Source organism: Anguilla anguilla, chromosome 18 (genome assembly GCF_013347855.1).
Source record: "Anguilla anguilla isolate fAngAng1 chromosome 18, fAngAng1.pri, whole genome shotgun sequence".
NCBI lineage: Eukaryota > Metazoa > Chordata > Actinopteri > Anguilliformes > Anguillidae > Anguilla > Anguilla anguilla.
Window position 1 is genome coordinate 30,048,277 of NC_049218.1, and position 24,372 is coordinate 30,072,648.

General features: G+C 44.7%; 1 protein-coding gene across 1 annotated transcript; it reads left to right on the forward strand.

Annotated features, from left to right (window-relative positions):
• The first annotated feature begins 1,351 nt into the window (after positions 1 to 1,351).
• Positions 1,352 to 21,580, forward strand: smc3 (structural maintenance of chromosomes 3). Its single transcript, XM_035400550.1, has 29 exons — positions 1,352 to 1,623; positions 2,811 to 2,886; positions 3,015 to 3,053; positions 3,177 to 3,244; positions 3,323 to 3,394; positions 3,548 to 3,627; positions 3,865 to 3,943; positions 4,383 to 4,500; positions 4,967 to 5,142; positions 5,512 to 5,592; positions 5,804 to 5,968; positions 6,388 to 6,509; positions 6,614 to 6,827; positions 7,397 to 7,500; positions 9,753 to 9,852; positions 10,105 to 10,265; positions 10,775 to 10,916; positions 11,348 to 11,498; positions 11,883 to 12,035; positions 12,487 to 12,638; positions 13,343 to 13,501; positions 14,050 to 14,157; positions 16,224 to 16,332; positions 17,208 to 17,455; positions 18,158 to 18,370; positions 18,742 to 18,933; positions 20,207 to 20,384; positions 20,540 to 20,646; positions 21,071 to 21,580. The coding sequence occupies exons 1-29, from the start codon at positions 1,609 to 1,611 to the stop codon at positions 21,140 to 21,142; spliced, it is 3,654 nt and encodes a 1,217-aa protein (XP_035256441.1). The 5' UTR covers positions 1,352 to 1,608; the 3' UTR covers positions 21,143 to 21,580.
• Positions 21,581 to 24,372: the final 2,792 nt, after the last annotated feature.

Sequence of the window (24,372 nt, forward strand, 5' to 3'; positions counted from 1 at the left end):
TGGAGTATCGAACGCATTGTGTAGCTATTTTGTTAGCCACTTATAATCTGGCATCAATACCAGCAGCTCACATTGGTAGAACAAAAACAATATTGGTGTCAGTCCAGAATTGCGGATTTGACCAGTGGCTTTTCGGCGATGGGCTCTGATGTTGCATTCGTTCAGAATCGCGACCCTAGATACGTTCCAAATCTAAAAACAGTAAAAGTCCTCTGTCTATCGGTCATGATATGCGCTAAAAGCCAAGAAGAGGCTGGCACTATTGTAATTCTGATGCGCTAATCTATTCAGGCCAAACACGTTAATGTGACATTGTTCGCCGGTTTTATCGAATCCCCTCTCACTCAATTTCTGACTAAATATCAGAAATGTGTTTGTAATTGAATGTTTTTTTCTCTTACTACTCCCTTGTATAGCCTAATTGTAAGCCCATGTTTCTTGAAGGCACGGTTCGTTTGTTTGGTGCGCACCACGGGTGAAGGTTTCACACCTGTCAAAACCTAACAGAAAAAACTTCGATTGGTCCGCACCAAATGAGGTCGGTGTGAAAGCACCCCTAGCCTACCTGCTTCATGCATGACACATTTTGCAATGTTGTGGGCATTATGGGATATAATCAATATATGGCATTTTCGATTTTATTGTAGGCTAGTAGACAAGCAATTCTAGTCCTAGTGCCAATTGTTTAGCACAGCCGCCTGCCAATATATTGGCACACATTACTGATAATGTCCCTATTGTAAGAACATATTATAGTGAAAGCAATATCTATGTATTTGCGTCAACTCCAAGTTAGTTGAGAGGAAAGGCCTGTATGAATGAATAGAGAAGCAGAAGAATGAAACCAATTAATTTCATAAAGCGCCCACTGAGCCACATTGTATAACCTAGGCTACTGTACAATGTAAGCGTCAGGCTACACTTTGCGTACAATACATAATGCACGACTGGAATTAAACATATAATAAAAAGACTGTTAAACAGACTTCCTGTGGAATATAACCTTATAATGGTTTAGTGCAAAATGTATTTCTGTCTAGTGACTTCAAGTAGTATTTTTCACACTCCGGGTACGATAAAAAGACAGCTACGCACCCCGCACTTTTGCCGCCGAACGTCTCATCCTTTGGTAGATACCAACTGAACAAAATATGGGTGTACATAAAAATGTTGATAAACTGAAAGATGTTTAACTTTCATGAACAAGAAAATATTAATACTGCATAACAAATAAATTATTTTAAATACTAATTAATAGAAAAGACACGGCATTTTAATTTTTACAAGACTGTCTTTTCTTAAAATTGAATTCGTGTTGGTTTTCGTTCACCTACAGCGGCCATTTTTACTATTCCTCCTCATCCTTCTCAGCCACCATTTTTGTCTTTTATTTGTGTTATGCAGTGTATCGATAATCTGCATTTCGGATATTGTAAAATTAAGAAATGCATATAATTGCTACACAGTTAATAATTTAAATGCACGTCGCCACGCTTCGGTGAACGGAAAGGACATTTCCTGAACTCTTGTGAATTAATCTACTTGATCTCCGAGACAAGAATTCTTGCAGAGCGGGTTAGCTAGCAAGCTAGCCACAATAGCGCCGAAATGTACATCAAACAGGTAGCTAATAGTAGTTTTCATTTTTTGACCTACGTGTAATTGCGACTCCGGTTTATGAAAGTAATATATATATATATATAAAATGTAATCGAAATTTTGTATCTATCTCCGTGCAGATTGAGAAAGTTTTTTTTGTCAGAAAGCACGGCACATTGTTTTCGTAAATATACGCTCGCGAACGTATTAGCTCGAGCTAGCTTAGGCGGCAATTTTTGCTAAATAACGAAGTGCTAGCGAACTACTTAGCTTACGAATGTGACTCAGGTAGTACATTTTATTTTTTATGAATAACGTTTTGGTGTAGTCGAGCGCGGGTTTTAAAATGTCAAACAAGCTATCTGACGAGGTTTCCCTCGGTGTGGTTGCTCACTGGCTTGACACGTAAAGTTAGCATGTGAGTTAGCTTGCTGGGCTAGCTGGCTGATTATGTCGGACTACCAACTTTTGCACGAGGGGAAAATCTGGTTTGTCGCTGTAATTGGCACTATCTATGGTGTTTGGAGTTAATGCTTTGTAGTAATGCTAGCTAGAGTGCGTTTTTATACTAATAATGACGAATCAGTAATGAATACCAGCAGCAGGGGCAATGAGGCCTGGTAAATAAATGTCACAGTAATTTGGCTGGTCGTTCACATGAATGGGGGTTGGCAAGCTTCAAGTCTAGGCTAAGCTAGCTCTACTTTTCAAAACAAACGCACGTAGCCACACCACGAGTATCCCCCCACTTGTTAGCCTATTACGCATCTGGGCTTTTAAAGTCTTTTTCCAGGTTTATTAAAGTTAAAAAAACGCGCTGTTTTGGCGACCCAGGACCATCTTGAGTTGAGATGAACAACACAAACTTTTGAGTTCGATTCGAACTCTTCACACAGTCAGTCGGTTCTAGACATATGCTGATGTTTCTGTTACTAAATGCGAACAATTGAAAATGTAGGTAATAACGTTGTTTGTATTAGACATGCAACGAGGATGACGTTTTAAGCTCGCTTCAAACGATGTGATGTACTTGGCTAAGTAGGGAATAGCGCAGCAGACACACCCACTCCAACATTTTAACACTAAATAACCGAGCAATAACATTAGTTTGAGATATTCACTAATCTCCTTTGCCGAAATATGTATCAGCGGCCAATCGTCATGCTTTTGGAAGGTCATTAATTTTATGCATTGTTTTTCTCCGGGTTTAGGTGATTATCCAGGGGTTCCGAAGTTATCGAGATCAGACTGTGGTCGATCCATTCAGCTCAAAGCACAACGTCATCGGTGAGTTTCAAGCAGTCAATAAGTTCTCAAGGTGTTTATATATATGGAATTGCATCACTGTAGCAAGCTTTTAAAGCATTTGTGTCGAAAAGGGAAAATTGCAACACATTTTCTTTTGTTTGTTTTAGTTGGAAGAAATGGGTCCGGAAAAAGCAACTTCTTCTATGGTATGTGCACATTTTCTTGTATTCGAATGTATTTTAATTGTCATAAAGATATGTCGTTTTATTGCATATGCCAAAAAAGGTCCTACAATTCTTTTTTTTCCGTTGTTTGTGTTTTTCCCCCAGCCATCCAATTTGTTCTCAGTGATGAGTTCAGTCACCTACGCCCAGAGCAGAGACTGGCTTTACTGCATGTGAGTCTTTGACTGAAATTAAGTTGATGATTAGATTGGATATAGCACTGCGCAACACTAACATTTTTTCTCTTTCAGGAAGGGACTGGTCCACGTGTCATCTCTGCTTTTGTGGAAATCATATTTGACAATTCTGACAACAGGTTACCGGTAAGCAAGCCTAGAAAATGCAGTTTCTTCACGTATGAAACGGGTCTTATGAATGAGTAGCAAGCATTTTCTAGATTTTTTAAATTAATTAATTTTTTTGTTCAACATGGTTTTGCATAGAGAAAAGTAAGTAATTTAAAGGTTTCCTAACAGATTGACAAAGAAGAGGTCTCTCTCCGTCGTGTTATCGGAGCAAAAAAAGACCAGTATTTCTTGGACAAGAAAATGGTGACGTGAGTAACATTTTCTCGGCACAACAACAGGCACGGAGATGGTGACTCAGAATGATTTAAAATTCATACTGCCAAATGTTCTATACAATAGGAGCTGTTGAATATAGTAATTAAACACAAAGGCTGACTTGGACCACCCTGTATAAATAGAACAAATGTTCAAGATTTTCTCTGAACAGAAAACAAAAATGTTATATGTATTTGCCAACGTAATGCCTATTAATTCTTTTATTTCAGGAAAAATGACGTGATGAACCTGCTGGAAAGCGCTGGGTTTTCTCGCAGCAATCCTTACTATATTGTGAAGCAAGGAAAGGTAAGACCGTTGTGAACTTGTAACCCTTCCACCCTTTTATTTCTTTTTGGTATTATTATTTTTTTTGAGCCTTGGGGGTTTATTTGTCCTATTTTCAGTGTTAACGGAAGCGAGCTCTTTGCCCGTGTTCATAAAGCATGTGAACAGGAGCGCTGATCTAGGATGCCTTTTCCCTTTTGGCTCTATATGGGTCGATGGATATGGACTGATCCTAGATCAGCGCTTGTACTCCGATGCTTTATGAATACAGTCACCGTACTACCAGACTGCTATCACGGTTTGCTTGTGTAATCATGTTTGCAGCATACAGGGAAATATGTTTCTATGACTGGTAGAACCTTTATAGCAATGTCCCGTTGACAAGCAGCAGCTTAGAGGATTGCGTTCGAGTCAGGCGCGTGCCAACAGGCAGGCGTGACTGTCGCTGTTCCCCGTTCAGATCAACCAGATGGCGACAGCGCCCGATTCCCAGCGCCTGAAACTGCTGAGGGAGGTGGCCGGAACCCGAGTGTACGACGAGCGCAAGGAGGAGAGCATCTCCCTCATGAAGGAGACGGGTAAGACCTCCCGAGGAAGACCTCCCGAGGAAGACCGCGCTCATTCACTGGGCTATACAATGAGATACAAGGGCAGAATTTAGCCACACAGCCATAGAATAGGTTCCGAAGCAGTTATTGGATGGATTTAAATGTTTCATAAGCAGATAAAAACTTATGGTCTGTACTTTCCTTGTTTGATCGTCGTGAGAAAGCATTAGTTCTGTTCCTCTTGTTGTGTCAGTGTTTAAAGTTTGAAAGAACAGTCGCTATTGAAAACATTAGCTCCAGACTAAGGGAGGCTCATAATGTTAAAGTGGTGTAAGCTATTTCAAATGTAAATGCTCCTGCGCTCGAAGGCGACCTGTCATCGTGTGTTCTGCCTGAACGCTTTCGCATCGGCGGCTGCGTTTCGTGTGCCGTTCGCTGTGGAAGTGAGAGGCGGCGGCTAGGTTAGCGGCTAATCGGCGCTGTGCTCTCCCCTCAGAGGGCAAAAGGGAGAAGATCAACGAGCTGCTGAAGTACATCGAGGAGCGCCTGCACACGCTGGAGGACGAGAAGGAGGAGCTGGCGCAGTACCAGAAGTGGGACAAGATGAGGAGAGCCCTGGAGTACACCATCTATAACCAGGAGCTCAACGAGACCCGCGCCAAGCTGGACGAGGTGCGCCCCCTAGAGGCGGGAGGGCAGGAAGTGTGCGGGGAGACGGACCGGTCTTAGGAGTGCCCGTTCAGCGCTTTCTTTTCTCAGAGGAACAGAGACACTTACTGTTATACGCCAGAGATAAAGCGATGGCTTGGTTTTATTTCGCCATGTTTGTTTGAAGCTGTAGGTATATATCAGGTCACTTAAGATACTGCCCCCTAGTGATCCTGCAGGTGTGTGAGTCCCCTCTCCCACACACACACACACACACACACGCATCTGAAGGCGACAGTGCAGAGACCCTAGGGCATGGTATAGAAAGCCATATTCATTTATCCGTTCTCTACTGCTAGGCGAGTAACCATGCTCATTGTTTGTACCTTTCAGCTGTCCACCAAGCGGGAAACCTGCGGGGACAAATCTCGACAGCTGCGGGACGCCCAGCAGGACGCCCGGGACAAAGTGGAGGTACGTGTCTCGCACACCTTCCAACGGACACTTCAGAGCGCTCAGGCTCATTATTGGAAAGATTTTGGCCGTCATGTTATAGTCATCCTGGAGTGGATATAGCTGATCCTGGGCCCATATTAATTTTCAGGTTTTTATTGGAGCAGAAAGACAGTGAGATGGCTTTTAGAGGAACAGTAAGGCAGTAAGATGGGTTCTTCCTCTTCCTCAGGAAACGGAGCGGGTGGTGCGCGAGCTGAAGGCCAAGATCTCGGCCATGAAGGAGGAGAAGGAGCAGCTGAGCACGGAGAGGCAGGAGCAGATCAAGCAGAGGACCAAACTGGAGCTGAAGACCAAGGACCTGCAGGATGAGCTGGCGGGGAACAGCGAGCAGAGGGTATGGAGGCCTGGGGTGTGCTCGTAGCGTAATGGGCAGGGTGCTGGGCTCAGAACCGAAAGGCTGTGGGTTCGATTCCCAGCCGGGGCACTCCTAGGTGTAGCATGAGAGGCGGGTTTAAACCGGGTGAGCCAGAATACCCTCACCTGGGCATTTTGGGCTACTGGTGATGGAAGGAGAACCAGCCACATGGTTTACCTCCCTGCTTTCATTAATAAAGCAGTTATGTGGTTTGTGAAAGTAAATGTTGTAATACCTTTAAATATGCCAGTCTTGTGCGCGCAGATGTGTATCATTTCTGAGAAAAGGAAAAGAAAAAAAAAGAACACCTAAGTTGCATGTTTAACCTTTGCTGCGGTTTTGGTCTGAGCAGGTAATTTTGAGAGATGAATTGATTATTCCCCCCCCCCCCCCGTTAGAAACGATTGCTCAAGGAACGGCAGAAACTTCTGGAAAAGATCGAGGAGAAGCAGAAGGAGCTGCAGGAGACGGAGCCCAAGTTCAACGCCGTGAAGGAGAAGGAGGAGCGAGGCATAGCCAGGTGCGGGGTCCTGCGGGTTTACCTCCTGCCGCTGTGAGTTTCCTCCCTGAACTGAACCGCTCTGCTAAACGGGGTTTTTCCCCGCTCCCTTGCGCCCCCCGCAGGCTGGCCCAGGCCACACAGGAGAGGACCGACCTGTACGCCAAGCAGGGCCGCGGCAGTCAGTTCACCTCCAAGGAGGAGCGGGACAAGTGGATCAAGAAGGAGCTCAAGTCCCTGGACCAGGCCATCAACGACAAGAAGCGCCAGATCGCCGCCATCCACAAGGACCTGGAGGACACGGAGGCCAACAAGGAGCGCAACCTGGAGCAGTACAGCGTGAGCAGCGGTTCCTTAGAAAAGCTCAGATACCGCTAACATTTTAGCATTCTCTTCCAGTGCGCTCTCAATGGAGGGATGTGAATTTGAGGCTTTGGAAAGCCTATATGCATTAGTCATATCCATTGATCTATATGTTAAAATGATTTTTAAAAAGTAAGCATTTATTTTTCCCCAATCTAAAGAGATGTACACTACTGCCTAAACTTGAATTCATATTAGGCAAGATGAGAAAATACTGAGCACTAGGGCATCGATTAGTATATGCTGAGCAATCTGGCATCATTTAGCAAATACTGAGCACTCTGACATTGTTTAGTATATACTGAACACTTGCATCACTCAGTATATACTGAGCAATTTGGCATTGTTTTGTGTATACTGAGCACTGTGGCATTGTTTAGTATATACTGAGCACTCGAGCATCGTTTAGTAAATACTGAGCAATCTAGCATCATTTAGTATGTATTGAGCAGTTTGGCATTGCTTATTTCAGGTTGATGTACAGTGTAAGAAATAAAGGAATAGCATGTGCCTAATTAAACCTTGTCCTTTTCCTTCCTTTCCAGAAACTAGATCAGGATCTGAACGAAGTGAAGACGCGCGTGGAAGAATTGGACAAGAAATATTACGAAGTAAAGAACAGAAAAGATGAACTGCAGAGCGAGAGAAAGTAAGATTTATTCTTTTTAAACTGCTCCCATGTGCTTTTCATTAAAACCATAAGCGTAAAATAAAATGGGCGATAGATTAGGGTTTATCTGTTTTGTTTTGTGTGGTGTCATTGTATGTTTGGTGTCCTGATAAAATGTTTAATCTCCATATGGATCTATGGGACTTACCAGAGTAGAAATATTAACTTGACGAACATCAAACAAATATGCTTTCGGCCAGCCTAGCATTTTGCATCAAATTAAAATGGTTTTTTTTGTAACTAAGACAGTTAGTGTTGTTTTTATTGGTGAGATTGAGGCAAGCAATAGCGATTTGGTCCTCCTGTGAAAGGGAAGAAGTGAATGTGCGATTTGGAGGCGAGCGTTAGCCTAGCTCCTGTTGTTCTTCCGCACAGTTACCTGTGGAGGTTAGGGTAGTGCTGTTTTAATGGGTTTCTCCCTGGCACAGTTACCTGTGGAGGTTAGGGTAGTGCTGTTTTAATGGGTTTCTCCCTGGCACAGTTACCTGTGGAGGTTAGGGTAGTGCTGTTTTAATGGGTTTCTCCCTGGCACAGTTACCTGTGGAGGTTAGGGTAGTGCTGTTTTAATGGGTTTCTCCCTGGCACAGTTACCTGTGGAGGTTAGGGTAGTGCTGTTTTAATGGGTTTCTCCCTGGCACAGTTACCTGTGGAGGTTAGGGTAGTGCTGTTTTAATGGGTTTCTCCCTGGCACAGTTACCTGTGGAGGTTAGGGTAGTGCTGTTTTAATGGGTTTCTCCCTGGCACAGTTACCTGTGGAGGTTAGGGTAGTGCTGTTTTAATTGGTTTCTCCCTGGCACAGTTACCTGTGGAGGTTAGGGTAGTGCTGTTTTAATGGGTTTCTCCCTGGCACAGTTACCTGTGGAGGTTAGGGTAGTGCTGTTTTAATGGGTTTCTCCCTGGCACAGTTACCTGTGGAGGTTAGGGTAGTGCTGTTTTAATAGGTTTCTCCCTGGCACAGTTACCTGTGGAGGTTAGGGTAGTGCTGTTTTAATGGGTTTCTCCCTGGCACAGTTACCTGTGGAGGTTAGGGTAGTGCTGCTTTAATAAGTTTCTCCCTGGCACAGTTACCTGTGGAGGTTAGGGTAGTGCTGTTTTAATGGGTTTCTCCCTGGCACAGTTACCTGTGGAGGTTAGGGTAGTGCTGCTATAATGGGTTTCTCCCTGGCACAGTTACCTGTGGAGGTTAGGGTAGTGCTGTTTTAATGGGTTTCTCCCTGGCACAGTTACCTGTGGAGGTTAGGGTAGTGCTGCTTTAATGGGTTTTCTCCCTGGCACAGTTACCTGTGGAGGTTAGGGTAGTGCTGTTTTAATGGGTTTCTCCCTGGCACAGTTACCTGTGGAGGTTAGGGTAGTGCTGTTTTAATGGGTTTCTCCCTGGCACAGTTACCTGTGGAGGTTAGGGTAGTGCTGCTTTAATGGGTTTCTCCCTGGCACAGTTACCTGTGGAGGTTAGGGTAGTGCTGTTTTAATTGGTTTCTCCCTGGCACAGTTACCTGTGGAGGTTAGGGTAGTGCTGTTTTAATGGGTTTCTCCCTGGCACAGTTACCTGTGGAGGTTAGGGTAGTGCTGTTTTAATTGGTTTCTCCCTGGCACAGTTACCTGTGGAGGTTAGGGTAGTGCTGTTTTAATGGGTTTCTCCCTGGCACAGTTACCTGTGGAGGTTAGGGTAGTGCTGCTTTAATGGGTTTCTCCCTGGCACAGTTACCTGTGGAGGTTAGGGTAGTGCTGTTTTAATGGGTTTCTCCCTGGCACAGTTACCTGTGGAGGTTAGGGTAGTGCTGTTTTAATGGGTTTCTCCCTGGCACAGTTACCTGTGGAGGTTAGGGTAGTGCTGTTTTAATGGGTTTCTCCCTGGCACAGTTACCTGTGGAGGTTAGGGTAGTGCTGTTTTAATGGGTTTCTCCCTGGCACAGTTACCTGTGGAGGTTAGGGTAGTGCTGTTTTAATGGGTTTCTCCCTGGCACAGTTACCTGTGGAGGTTAGGGTAGTGCTGTTTTAATGGGTTTCTCCCTGGCACAGTTACCTGTGGAGGTTAGGGTAGTGCTGTTTTAATGGGTTTCTCCCTGGCACAGTTACCTGTGGAGGTTAGGGTAGTGCTGCTTTAATGGGTTTCTCCCTGGCACAGTTACCTGTGGAGGTTAGGGTAGTGCTGTTTTAATGGGTTTCTCCCTGGCACAGTTACCTGTGGAGGTTAGGGTAGTGCTGTTTTAATGGGTTTCTCCCTGGCACAGTTACCTGTGGAGGGAGGAGAACGCGGAGCAGCAGGCCCTGGCCGCCAAGCGGGAGGACTTGGAGAAGAAGCAGCAGCTCCTGCGCGCGGCTACCGGAAAGGTCCGCACGCTCGCTCGCCCGCCCGCACCCCCGCACACATACCCGCCCGCTCACACACACACCCGCACGCCCGCCCGCTCACACACACACCCGCACGCCCGCCCGCCCGCACACACACACACCTGCACGCCCCGCCCGCCCGCACACACACCCGCCCGCACACTCACCCGCACACCCGCCCGCTTATAAGATAAGATTATTGGTTTGTTTTCGAGCTGTAAAGATTGACTCCTGTTCCTGTGTTTCCTGCAGGCCATTTTGAACGGCATCGACAGCATCAACAAAGTGCTGGAGCACTTCCGCCGCAAAGGCATCAACCAGCACGTCATCAACGGCTACTACGGGATCGTCATGAACAACTTCGAGTGCGAGCCCGCCTTCTACACCTGCGTGGAGGTCACGGCTGGGACCAGGTGAGCGCTTTGCCACCTGTAGTGTCATTCATAAAAACTTTATTTGTTTTTGTGCAGTTGTAATTCAGGCTGCTTGCTTCACACCTCCTTTTCAGAAAGGGTGAGCTGCATTCTCTCATCCCATAGAAATTTCTGTCTTTTGTTTTCTGTACATTTTCTAGAACTTTCCTCCAGTTTATCCCTTCTGCTCTAGATCAGACCTGCTTTTGATACATAAGGGGATACTTTTTTTTTGGTTGCAGGCACTTTAAAGTTTTCTGACCAGATGCAATCTCAACATCTGTGTCTCGACTTTTCCAAAGTGTGCCTCATTTTGGCTGCCTCATTTATTTCTGTTACACAAGTCCTGCCTATTCATTGTGATTCTGTTTTAAGGTCATTGACATTTTGAATGTACAATATAAATGTAATCAAATCAATTAAATTTTAATATAGATATAAAATAAAACACTATTATTCTCTGGAAGAATAAGAAGTTGCCAAAGCTAATCCTTGTTTCCTGTCCCCAGGTTGTTTTACCACATCGTGGAGACTGATGAAGTCAGCACCAAAATCCTGACCGAGTTCAATAAGATGAACCTGCCTGGGGAGGTCACCTTTCTCCCCCTCAGCAAGCTGGACGTCAGAGATACGGCCTATCCAGAGACAAACGTAAGGAGTCTGTTCCGTTAAATTACACTGCCCATCCCGAGACAAACGTAAGCCGTCTGTTCCGTTAAATTCACACATTGTGTTGTTTATTTTTTTTTCTGAATTTTATTTTTCGGTTTTCTGGTACCTGGAACACATACTGAATTGGAATGAAACTTGCTCTGTGACTTAACCTTAAGCGTGTTGTTCTCAGTTCTGCTGATGTGTGATGTATCGCATTATTTTACATCCTTGCTTAAACAAGACTACTCTTGTTCCTCATTTTATTGTACTTACAATCAGCAGTGTAATGTAACCGTGCGGTTTGTGTCAGTGAAAATATGTACGAGCGGATAGTGTTCAGAAATATACCCTACGCGTGGCTCTCGATAAGAGCGTCCTGCTGGATGCCCATTCGCCGCGCTGTGTAACAGGGGCGTGTCCCTTTTCAGGACGCCATCCCGATGATCAGCAAGCTGCGCTACAACCCCAAGTTCGACAAGGCCTTCAAGCACGTGTTCGGCAAGACGCTGATCTGCCGCAGCATGGAGGTGTCCACCCAGCTGGCCCGCGCCTTCACCATGGACTGCATCACGCTGGAGGGTGAGCAGGGGGGGGGGAGGGAGGGGGGACAGCACACGGCCCTGCAGAAATGTGTGCTCCCAGCCCTGTAGTCCTGGGAGGTGTTTCAGCTGACAAAACATGGCTCATATATTTGAGCTGATTGAAGTGGGAACAACACAGTCACATTGCTGTAAGACTAATAAAAGCATGTGTTCTAATTTAGTTTTTCCTTCCAGTGTTGATAATTTTATGTTTGGAATGAATGCCAAAAATGAGTGTTGAAAGGACACTGTATTCTTCAGTGGTTTATATTTGGTTTGGGAATAGGAACGGTTGAAAGTGAAGTTCAGCGGGTTTGGTTTGAGTGAAAAGCGTAGCGCATCGAGGGCCTGTAAAGTCAGGTGACTGTGCGCTGGGCTGCAGGTGACCAGGTGAGCCATCGCGGGGCCCTCACTGGGGGGTACTACGACACCAGGAAGTCCCGCCTGGAGCTGCAGAAGGACGCCCGCAAAGCAGAGGAGGAGCTGGGAGAGCTGGAAGCCAAGCTGAACGAAAATCTGCGCAGGAACATTGAACATATCCTGCCCCTTTAGTGTGTGTGTGTGCGTGCGTGCATGCGTGTGTCTGTGTGTGTGTGCGCGTGCGTGCATGCGTGTGTGTGTGTGTGTGTGCATGTGTGTGTCTGTGTGTGTGTGCGCGTGCGTGCATGCATGCGTGTGTGTGTGTGCGCATGCGTGTGTCTGTGTGTGTGTGTGTGTGCATGTGTGTGTCTGTGTGTGTGTGCGTGCCTGTGCGTGTGTGGTATTCTAGAACCTTAATGCCCAGTACTAGGCACCTACCGTGTTTAATGGGCTGCTATATATCATATTCCTTGTTAGAGTGCATCGCAAATAGCTGTTAATAATAGTCCTGTCTGTAGTTTGTCTTGGACCAGGTAATCTTGTGCAGTATTTATTTTTTCAAACGTGTCTTGCCATTGGCTGCCGGACGGTAGGCGTGTGTGAGTCTCGTCCTTAACGGCCTGCACGCATCAATAACGAGATCGACCAGCTGATGAACCAGATGCAGCAGATCGAGACGCAGCAGCGCAAGTTCAAGGCGTCCCGGGACAGCATCCTGTCCGAGATGAAGATGCTGAAGGAGAAGCGGCTGCAGTCGGAGAAGACCTTCATGCCGAAGGTGACGGCCCGTTCGCTCGCTCACCAGGGGGGCGGGTATTTAAGCCCCGTGTTCCCTTAGCACTGTCTCCCAGTCACTGTCCCTTTAATGCTGCCGTCAAAGTCACAGGGAGTTAAAGTAGGCTCGCACACCACTATTAAAACTAGATGAAAGGCTTAAAATGTCTACAGTACAAAACATTATTTTGTCAGTGTTAAGAATATAAGCTGTTATTGCCTGAGGCAGTGGTGTAGTTCTGTGGGACACGGTACCCAGTTGTCTGACTAGTGATATCACCCATGACTTGACGATTTAAGGCTCCACTTCTTACACGAGCTTATTAGCCTGACCTTTCAGACTGCTCCCCATTAGCCGTTAACAGTCAGTGTGGCCTGTAGGTTTTTTTTTTTTCTCTTGTGCTCCTGACTAGGAAAACCTGAATCTCTTGGACTGAAACTTCCACCGTCTTTATTACGATACTGCCGTAATAGTGCTCATTTGTTTTAACACACCAGCAAGAATGTTATGGTAGTAGTTGCATGTAAGATGTAGTATTTTAATTTTCATAGCTCTCATTATTATCTAATCTCTTATTAGTGGTGATGTTGGTGTTTTTATTGAGTGTTGCTCAGTATTGCGGATTACAGGTGATGCTTTGAGGAAGCTGAATGCTGTGCTGGTCCAGTGAAGTGAGTTTTGGTTGTTGGTTGTGATGTGCCCTTCAGCAAAGGAGCCTGCAGAGCCTGGAGGCCAGCCTGCACGCCATGGAGTCCACGCGCGAGTCTCTGAAGGCCGAGCTGGGCACCGACCTGCTGTCCCAGCTCAGCCTGGGCGACCAGCGCCGCGTGGACGACCTCAACGACGAGATCCGCCAGCTGCAGCAGGTGAGGGGCGGGGTCGTGGGTGTGCGGGCGGGTCGGGGCGGGGCACTGCCCCTTCAACATAGAAACCCCCCTTACGCTAGTCCCCACCGAAGACAGGAAGCAGGAGTACCCGTCTGCTTAGGGATGATCTTTTGATTTTAGTTGCGTAACATCTTGATGCTCTGTTTAGCCCGGATAATCTTTCATGTGGTAGCCTAATGAATTTGTATAACGCCTTTTGTTTTATTTAACATGAAATGTTCCTGATTTTGCACATTAAAGCGTTTTTTGCTTGTAATCTCCTAGAGAGGAGAAACAAAAGGTCAGATGTTGCCCTGAGAGCTGAGAGTTACATAAGGGCCTTATTGTGTGGACTGTGTGGCATCTGAAATAACTGACTGGTGTAAGACCTCATAATTAACAGCTAATCAGTATTATAGAAAGACGTGTTTTATTTTAGGAAAATAAATGTGAAAGTGGAGACCCTCTTTATTAAAATGTATTGTTGAATTTTGGTTCATTATGCTGGTTGAATATAAGGACCCCTGTGTGTGTGTGTGTGTCTGTAGGATAACAGGCAGCTGCTGAACGAGAGGATTAAGCTGGAGGGAATAATGACCAGGGTGGAGACGTACCTGAACGAGAACCTGCGCAAGCGCCTGGACCAAGTGGAACAGGTACGGAGTGAATGGTGCTGCACAGGTACGGAGTGAATGGTGCTGCACAGGTACGGAGTGAATGGTGCTGCAGGGGAGTATATGTGTAATAATGCTGGATTGTGTGGATTAGGGGGTGTATGTGTAATAATGCTGGATTGTGTGGATTGGGGGGTGTATGTGTAATAATGCTGGATTGTGTGGATTGGGGGGGTGTATGTGTAATAATGCTGGATTGTGTGGATTAGGGGGTGCATGTGTAATAATGCTGGATTGTGTGGATTAGGGGGGTGTATGTGTAATAATGCTGGATTGTGTGGATTGGGGGGGTGTATGTGTAATAATGCTGGATTGTGTGGATTAGGGGGTGTATGTGTAATAATGCTGGATTGTGTGGATTGGGGGGGTGTATGTGTAATAATGCTGGATTGTGTGGATTAGGGGGTGCATGTGTAATAGTATTGGATTGTGTGGATTAGGGGGTGTATGTGTAATAATGCTGGATTGTGTGGATTAGGGGGTGCATGTGTAATAGTATTGGATTGTGTGGATTAGGGGGGTGTATGTGTAATAATGCTGGATTGTGTGGATTAGGGGGTGTATGTGTAATAATGCTGGATTGTGTGGATTAGGGGGTGTATGTGTAATAATGCTGGATTGTGTGGATTAGGGGGTGTATGTGTAATAATGCTGGATTGTGTGGATTAGGGGGTGTATGTGTAATAATGCTGGATTGTGTGGATTAGGGGGTGTATGTGTAATAATTCTGGATTGTGTGGATTAGGGGGTGTATGTGTAATGCTGGATTGTGTGGATTGGGGGGTGTATGTGTAATAGTATTGGATTGTGTGGATTAGGGGGTGTATGTGTAATAATGCTGGATTGTGTGGATTAGGGGGGTGTATGTGAAATAATGCTGGATTGTGTGCATTAGGGGGTATGTGTGTAAATGCTGGATTGTGTGCATTAGGGGCTATATGTGTAATAATGCTGCATAGCATAGATTAGGGGGTGTATGCGTAATAATGCTGGATCGTGTGGATTAGGGGGTGTATGTGTAATAATGCTGGATTGTGTGGATTAGGGGGTGTATGTGTAATAATGCTGGATTGTGTGGATTAGGGGGTGTATGTGTAATAATGCTGGATTGTGTGGATTAGGGGGTGTATGTGTAATAATGCTGGATTGTGTGGATTAGGGGGTGTATGTGTAATAATGCTGGATTGTGTGGATTACGGGGTGTATGTGTAATAATGCTGGATTGTGTGGATTAGGGGGTGTATGTGTAATAATGCTGGATTGTGTGGATTGGGGGGTGTATGTGTAATAATGCTGGATTGTGTGGATTAGGGGGTGCATGTGTAATAGTATTGGATTGTGTGGATTAGGGGGTGTATGTGTAATAATGCTGGATTGTGTGGATTGGGGGGTGTAATAGTATTGGATTGTGTGGATTAGGGGGTGTATGTGTAATAATGCTGGATTGTGTGGATTAGGGGGGTGTATGTGTAATAATGCTGGATTGTGTGCATTAGGGGGTATGTGTGTAAATGCTGTATTGTGTGCATTAGGGGCTATATGTGTAATAATGCTGCATAGCATAGATTAGGGGGTGTATGCGTAATAATGCTGGATCGTGTGGATTAGGGGATGTATGTGTAATAATGCTGGATTGTGTGGATTAGGGGGTGCATGTGTAATAATGCTGGATTGTGTGGATTGGGGGGTGTATGCGTAATAATGCTGGATCGTGTGGATTAGGGGGTGTATGTGTAATAATGCTGGATTGTGTGGATTAGGGGGTATATGTGTAATAATGCTGGATTGTGTGGATTAGGGGGTGTATGTAATAATGCTGGATTGTGTGGATTAGGGGGTGTATGTGTAATAATGCTGGATTGTGTGGATTAGGGGGTGTATGTGTAATAATGCTGGATTGTGTGGATTAGGGGGTGTATGTGTAATAATGCTGGATTGTGTGGATTGGGGGGTGTATGTGTAATAGTATTGGATTGTGTGGATTAGGGGGTGTATGTGTAATAATGCTGGATTGTGTATGTGGGGCTGACGGGTGTTTGTCTGTGCAGGAGCTGAATGAGCTGAGGGAGACGGAGGGAGGTACGGTCCTCACTGCCACCACCTCCGAGCTGGAGGGAATCAACAAGCGTATCAAGGACACAATGGCACGCTCAGAAGGTGAGTACTTATTCATAGCCCCACCCACCCCCGAACTCAATTTTAAATGCTAGTCAGAGTACAGTCAGCACTGGAATAGAGCCATAACAGATACCAGACCATGGGACCCATCCACACACTGGAACAGAGCCTTAACAGATACCAGACCATGGGGCCCATCCACACACTGGAACAGAGCCTTAACAGATACCAGACCATGGGGCCCATCCACACACTGGAACAGTGCCTTTACAGATGCCAACCAGACAATGGAGCCCATCCACACACTGGAACAGTGCCTTAGCATTATGAGTCACCCATTGCCATTTTTATACTATGCTTTATATAGACTTCTTTTTTGGGTAAAGGGAACAGACTGTTTGCCGTCATTAAGTATTTTTGTTTTCTGTTTTCCACGTTTGATCCATATGGGAAAACCCGGGAGGGTTACAGATTGAGATATGTAGAAATGCTTTTGGTTTTGATGCTACTGTCTTCAGGTAATAAACACTTAAGACTACCTTTGGCAAAAGAGAATTATGCATTTGTTTCAGGAGTGATAATGTAATAACAAAAAAGTTGCACACAAATGTTGTGTATTCAAAACATTTTTGTTTAGCACATTTGTGCTTAAAGACAATAGGTTTTGTGGTCCCGAGCAATTGTCTATGTACTTTTTCAATTTTTATGAAAATTTTATACATTTTTGACATTTTTTTCAAATTTGCAGAAATTAATGAAGGAAAATGCTCGGTTGAGCTTGAGCGTTGAGAGCCTTGAGTTCAGTTTGAGTGTTGAGTTTCTGAGCCTGCTACCTGTTGTAGTGAATGGAACTTTGAGGAAAAGCGAGCTTTTTAAGCGTAGCGTCTAAAGTGCACTCTCCTCTTGTTCTCCAGACCTGGACGGCCTCATTGACAAAACGGAGATTGAGATCAAAGAGCACATGAAGAGCATGGAGCGCTGGAAGAGCATCGAGAAGGACCAGAACGACGCCATCAACCACGACACCAAGGAGCTGGAGAAGATGACCAACCGGCAGGGCATGCTGCTGAAGAAGAAGGAGGAGTGCATGAAGAAGATCCGCGAGCTGGGCTCCCTCCCACAGGAAGCCTTTGAGAAGTACCAAACCCTCACGCTCAAACAGGTAACTCACTGGAGAAGTACCAAACGCTCACGCTCAAACAGGTAACTCACTGGAGAAGTACCAAACGCTCACGCTCAAACAGGTAACTCACTGGAGAAGTACCAAACGCTCACGCTCAAACAGGTAACTCACTGGAGAAGTACCAAACGCTCACGCTCAAACAGGTAACTCACTGGAGAAGTACCAAACGCTCACACTGAAACAGGTAACTCACTGGAGAAGTACCAAACGCTCACACTGAAACAGGTAACTCACTGGAGAAGTACCTCACGCTTAAACAGGTAACTCACTGGAGAAGTACCAAACCCTCACATACTGAAACAGGTAACTCACTGGAGAAGTACCAAACCCTCACATACTCAAACAGGTGTAGTAAAACGTTTACACTGATGTACCAAACCGTGTTACTGATGGGTGGGGTAGCAGCTGACAGTTTTGCTAGCTTGTTGTTTCCTGAATTCACAGGATTTGGTCGTGAGATAAGCATACGAATATACATACAAATGTTGTTTTCAAAATTAGGAGAAAAACGATATTGATATTTTTGTGGAAAAACATAATAGATAATTCAGTTTTGGACAGACCTCACCTTGAAAATACTATGCTATGTAAAAGTTGTGTAAGTTGCTCTGGATAACAGTGTCTGCTAAGTGCCTGCAATGTAATGTAAAATTGAAAGTGTTTTGTCCTCGTCCCTTGCAGCTGTTTCGTAAACTGGAGCAGTGCAACACGGAGCTGAAGAAGTACAGCCACGTGAACAAGAAGGCCCTGGACCAGTTTGTGAACTTCTCCGAGCAGAAGGAGAAGCTCATCAAGAGGCAGGACGAGCTGGACAGGGGCTACAAGTCCATCATGGAGCTGATGAATGTTCTGGAACTGCGCAAATACGAAGCCATACAGCTCACCTTCAAACAGGTAATCCCCTCGCTCTTGATGAATATTGACGGAGTTTTAGATTCAAGCTATCGCACTGGTTGAATCACTAAATATACTTTAGAAAATTATATTCCAGTAGTAAAATAAGTCAAAGCCTCAATGTATGGACATACGGCAGTACATGCAATGGCACTACTAACAGTCCTATAAATGTGCATGTAAATTCAATTAATCTTAGTTACTCCTAATCTGATATTGAGATTTCTATATCAGAGGGACCTCCTGCTTACATAAAGGTTGATAATGAAAAATAATTTATCTTTAGAAGTTATACTTTTATTTCCCCATGCAGTCTTTTTTTGTTTGTCTCAAAATGGCCCAATGACTTCTAACGCCTCGTCCACCTTCAGGTGTCGAAGAACTTCAGCGAGGTGTTCCAAAAGCTGGTCCCGGGGGGCAAGGCTACGCTGGTGATGAAGAAGGGGGACACGGAAGGGGGTCAGTCCCAGGACGAGGGGGAGGGCGGCACAGACAGCGAGAGGGGGTCGGGCTCGCAGAGCAGCGTACCTTCTGTGGACCAGTTCACTGGAGTGGGAATACGGGTAAGAAAACTGACTAATAACGCCACGTCCTCGTGAGGACCAGTCACTATAGCCAGGTCCTCATAAGGACCAGCCACTATAGCCAGGTCCTCATAAGGACCAGCCACTATAGCCAGGTCCTCATAAGGACCAGCCACTATAACCAGGTCCCTATAAGGACCAGCCACTATAGCCAGGTCCTCATAAGGACCAGCCACTATAGCCAGGTCCTCATAAGGACCAGCCACTATAGCCAGGTCCCCATAAGGACCAGCCACTATAGCCAGGTCCTCATAAGGACCAGTCACTATAGCCAGGTCCCCATAAGGACCAGCCACTATAGCCAGGTCCTCATAAGGACCAGTCACTATATCCGGGTCCTCATAAGGACCAGTCACTATAGCCGGGTCCTCATAAGGACCAGTCACTATATTCAGGTCCTCATAAGGACCAGTCACTATAGCCAGGTTCTCATAAGGACCAGTCACTATAGCCAGGTCCCTGTAAGGACCAGTCACTACAGCCAGATCCCTGTAAGGACCAGTCACTACAGCCAGATCCCTGTAAGGACCAGTCACTATAGCCAGGTCCTCATAAGGACCAGTCACTATATCTAGGTCCTCATAAGGACCAGTCACTATAATCCAGGTCCCCATAAGGACCAGTCACTATATCCGGGTCCTCATAAGGACCAGTCACTATATCCGGGTCCTCATAAGGACCAGTCACTATATCCAGGTCCTCATAAGGACCAGTCACTATATCCAGGTCCTCATAAGGACCAGTCACTATATCTAGGTCCTCATAAGGACCAGTCACTATAATCCAGGTCCCCATAAGGACCAGTCACTATAGCCAGGTCCCCATAAGGACCAGTCACTAAAGCCAGGTCCCCATAAGGACCAGTCACTACAGCCAGGTCCCCATAAGGACCAGTCACTACAGCCAGGTCCCCCTAAGGACCAGCCACTATAGCCAGGTCCCTGTATGGACCAGTCACTATAACCAGGTCCCTATAAGGACCAGCCAGTATAACCAGGTCCCTATAAGGACCAGTTACTATAGCCAGGTCCCCATAAGGATCAGTCATTATAGCCAGGTCCCCATCCTCATCACTATAGCTAGGGTCCCCCTAAGGACCAGTCATTTTAAGGGACATTCACACATCACACATCCTTCTAAATATCCTGAAATATGTCATTTGCAGAGCGCTTGTCGAGGTGTTTCTAAATTGTGTGTGTGTGTTGTTTGCATTTCTGTGTGTGTGTGTGTGCGCATGTGCACGTGTGTGCAGGTGTCCTTCACAGGAAAGCAGGGTGAGATGAGGGAGATGCAGCAGCTCTCCGGAGGACAGAAGTCCCTGGTGGCCCTGGCGCTCATCTTCGCCATTCAGAAGTGTGACCCCGCCCCCTTCTACCTGTTTGATGAGATCGACCAGGCCCTGGACGCCCAGCACAGGAAGGCTGTATCTGGTGAGTATCAGCTGCTGATTGGCCCTCCTCATTAATCTACTGTTTCTGTTGCACTGGATGAATGCATTATTTCTATGAATTTCCACAGCTAGCAAAAATGTCATATTTGGCCAGATATTTTACTTCCAGCTCACTTGTGTCTGTTTTTGTTTAAGACATGATTGTGGAGCTGGCTGGACACGCCCAGTTTATCACAACGACCTTCAGGCCTGAGCTTCTGGAGTCTGCAGACAAGTTCTATGGTGTAAAATTCAGAAACAAGGTAATTTTATTTATATTAACTTCCGCTTTGATGTGATGTGTTGAAGGCTTACTTTCCACAGGTAGCATCCCATTATTTAAAAAGAAATCTGGATCTCTTCTGAAGCATGAGCTATTATTACCCCCCCCCCCCCCCCCCCCCCCCATTAAATCTGGAGGGGGGGGTCAGGAGGTTAGTCCAAGTTTGATTAGCAAATGAAGCGTCTTACCAGCGAAGCAGACGTATTGTAGCTTGACTTCTCTATGGGAGATCAGTGAAGATTGTGCTTCAACAGCTGTACACCACATCTTGCGTTTCGCTCTATTTGTGGGGTATAAAATGCAGTAAGTGAAGCATAGGCATTGGTATGACCCTTAGCCGTAGAAATCCCCGGCAGTTTCCGGCACAGAATTTGGCGAACTGGAGCGTTGGCTTGTGCTTGCAGGTGAGCCACATTGACGTGATCTCCGCCGAGCAGGCCAAGGACTTCGTGGAGGACGACACGACGCACGGATGAGCAGCAGGCCCCCCCCTGCTCTCAGCGACCGCGCTGAAGCTCTCTGTGCTCCAGCCTGTTTGGAATTACCTGTGCGTTCTTTTAATCTACACTTATTCGTCAGTTATCGGTTTCCCTAAGAACAGCTGTTAACTTTTTTTGTGTGGGGCCCGGGGGATTTTAGGCTAGGAGCAAACGACCAGAGTAAGGAAAAGAAACAGAAGACATCGTTAAAACCCCGTATTGTCTTACATATTGTAACCCTCTTCCCCAGTTTCTAATTTGAATTTACTGTGATTTTATATATTTTTTTTCTTTATACTGTGCAGTTCCAGCACATTCTTGTTTTTAGCCTCCTTTTCATCTTGCTGTTTGAAACTCTTCCTTGTGGAATGTTATTTCAATAAAATATAACCATTTTACTTGTTACTAGAGGTAAAATAAACTAAATTATAAATACTTTTGTTTTTAAATGGTTGTTTTTCTATAGCCTACTCATTGCCAATCAGATACAGGAATGCATTTGGCATACGGCTAGACAACAATAGGCAATTGTTTCCCAGTGTTCGCACGACTTTTCCATGGGATTGTAAAAAAAATAAAATTGCAACATGGCTTTCTTAAAAGTTAAAAAAATAAAATAAAATACACTTGAGTTAATACACATACTACTCAGGTAAAAATGTGTTTAAAATAACCTTGGAGTTTATATAACCTTGGAGTTCATAAAGGAGGTTATTGAGACTGTTACAAGGCACTGGGATCTTGGTGCTTCTGCAATGATTGTGTCAACGTCATGATGGGGACATTTACTATCCCTTGTATTACACTAGGATATGCGTTGACCAGAAGTCGGGAGAGGCAACTGGTACCAAAAAATTTTGTAAATTGATTTTAAGAAAACCTGAACAAATGCATAACAATAAAATGAGAAATACTTTTGTCAGGTTAACCACACTAAGTGGCAAGCAACACGTGATCTCTGTTGAGTGACAGTTTTCATGATCAAGGAAAAAAGGTTAGACCACAAAAAAGAGTATAGCTGTTTGCACCTGGTTACCTGAATACAGTGTACATCACTAAAGCTGCTCTCGCTTTTGTGCAGGCAAGCCACGTTGCAAATGCATAAACATTGCACCTTCTCTGAAAGCAGAAAAAAGAATAACCTTTTTTCTTTTCTAAAAGTAGAGACCCACAAGAAATGGATTTCATTTCTGGAGGCCCTTGGGCACTGCAATACTGCAATAACCCCTACAGTTAATATTTTTAGTGCCTGCTTTCGTGACAGATACTAAACCAACTATCTACAAATACAACGTGGCTTTGCTAAAAAGCTAGCGCTGGTGCATGGTGCAGTGCCTTCCCTCTCTTCATCTCCCTCCCAGCTGTTGCTGTTCATGACACTCCTGGTTACCACAGAACAGATGCGTGATGGATCGGTAAGTAGGCCTTCTGAGAACTAGTGATAATTGACCCCTTAGCGCAGATGCCCGATCTGGCCAATCCTGGCCCATTTAGGGGGTGTTCTATTTAAGGCTTTATAACTCCAGATGTGAACATCACGGAGACCTGGGCTCGAATGGAGCAAGACTTTTGCACCATTTGCAATACTAGTTGATTAGTATAAGTTTGTAATTTCGGTGGAAATAAAGTGGACAAATGGAAAAAACGAAGTTTTCTAATTTGAAATTAAATGCTGAGAGATCACGTATAAAACAGGTAGAACTATACATGTCCTAGATCATAAATTCCCTGGTCACTATTGGTACATCAAACAAAAAATGACTGGGCCACCTATGAATGTTCACACTACTGTATGTAAAATGCCCAAATTAGAGAATGGTGCACACCACTTGAAAAACATTCAATTTCATTGTGAGTGGTATGAATTCTAACAAAGCAGGCTACTGAGAGCCACTATGCTAACACTAGCCAGGGTACTCAAAAATCTGAGGATGATGGGTAAAGCTACTGAAGATCTACAAAGTAAACAGTAAGCAGTGTACCCTGGTGTCCTTTAGTGTTTTCAAATCTAGCCAAGATGTCTAAATTGTGCATTGCTGTGAATCATTACATAATCAAATATTTCACTACAAATCAACTGTTTTGACTCATGAAACTCTCTTTTATACCATTGTCAAGTATGAATTACTGTCGTTTCATTATTATAGGGGTCTTAAGATATCTAGGGGTCCAAAAATCTACAAAAATGAATAAATCCTTTTTGTCCATTATAAAGCATATAAATTTACCCCTTATGATGGTTTAAGCTGAAATATTAATATTACATTGAAGAATAATACAAAAACATTGACACACTGTGGTACACATAGCCATATACGTAATAATTGACTCGTATGTTTTTCTCTACAGTATGTAATGTTTCGTTGTATGGGGATGGGACAACATATTACAAATGTTACTATTTATGATCGTTCCAAGCGAAATTTTTGCATTCATCTAGCGCATATCAGCACACAGTAAATACGAATGAGTATTTTCCATGCCGCAAAAGAGTTACAATGGCGTAAATAGCAAGTGGGGTTTTCCGCGTGGCCAATGTCAATATCTACCCCCACTTCGGATTTGCATGTTTATTTTTCAAACAGATTGTTCCAAGACTATAAATGACCACTGAATCCTGAAAGGGACATCTTTATGTGTAAAACCAATGGTAAGATTGTAAATTTATTACATATTTTGCCGCAGATATTGAGAGTAGAATTATTTGGTTTAATTACACAAGAATTCCTATTGTTTATTTTGCTATTCAGCGAGCAGTGTGCACTGTATTGGCGTAACTTTGGGGCATTGTTGGCTTTATCTTGTTGCCACGATGGAGTATGACTTTTTGGTGGTGAAAGATTATTTTCATGAACTCTCAAATAAACGCTATTGTCCAGTGTCATAATTGGGGGTATAGTTACAGATGAGACTGCAGTGAGGGGGTGCTTGTTAAATGGACAAACTAAATGACAATAGTGGCACGTAAGAACTTTGTATTTTGCATAGTTGTGCATCATCACCTAATAATGCTAGAATACAGAATTTGTTGTTTCCTCTCATAGTTTGGTTGCAAGAGCACTAAATACCTGAGTGGAGCAATCTCATGTCACGAGCACCCTGGCCACTAGGGGGCTTGCACAAAGGGGTTAAATAGTTTTCAAATTTACATACTGTAAGTGGAATCAAAGCCTTTCTTTATTCAGGTGTAATATCTGGAGTTTAATGTTACTGCACGGGACAACCTG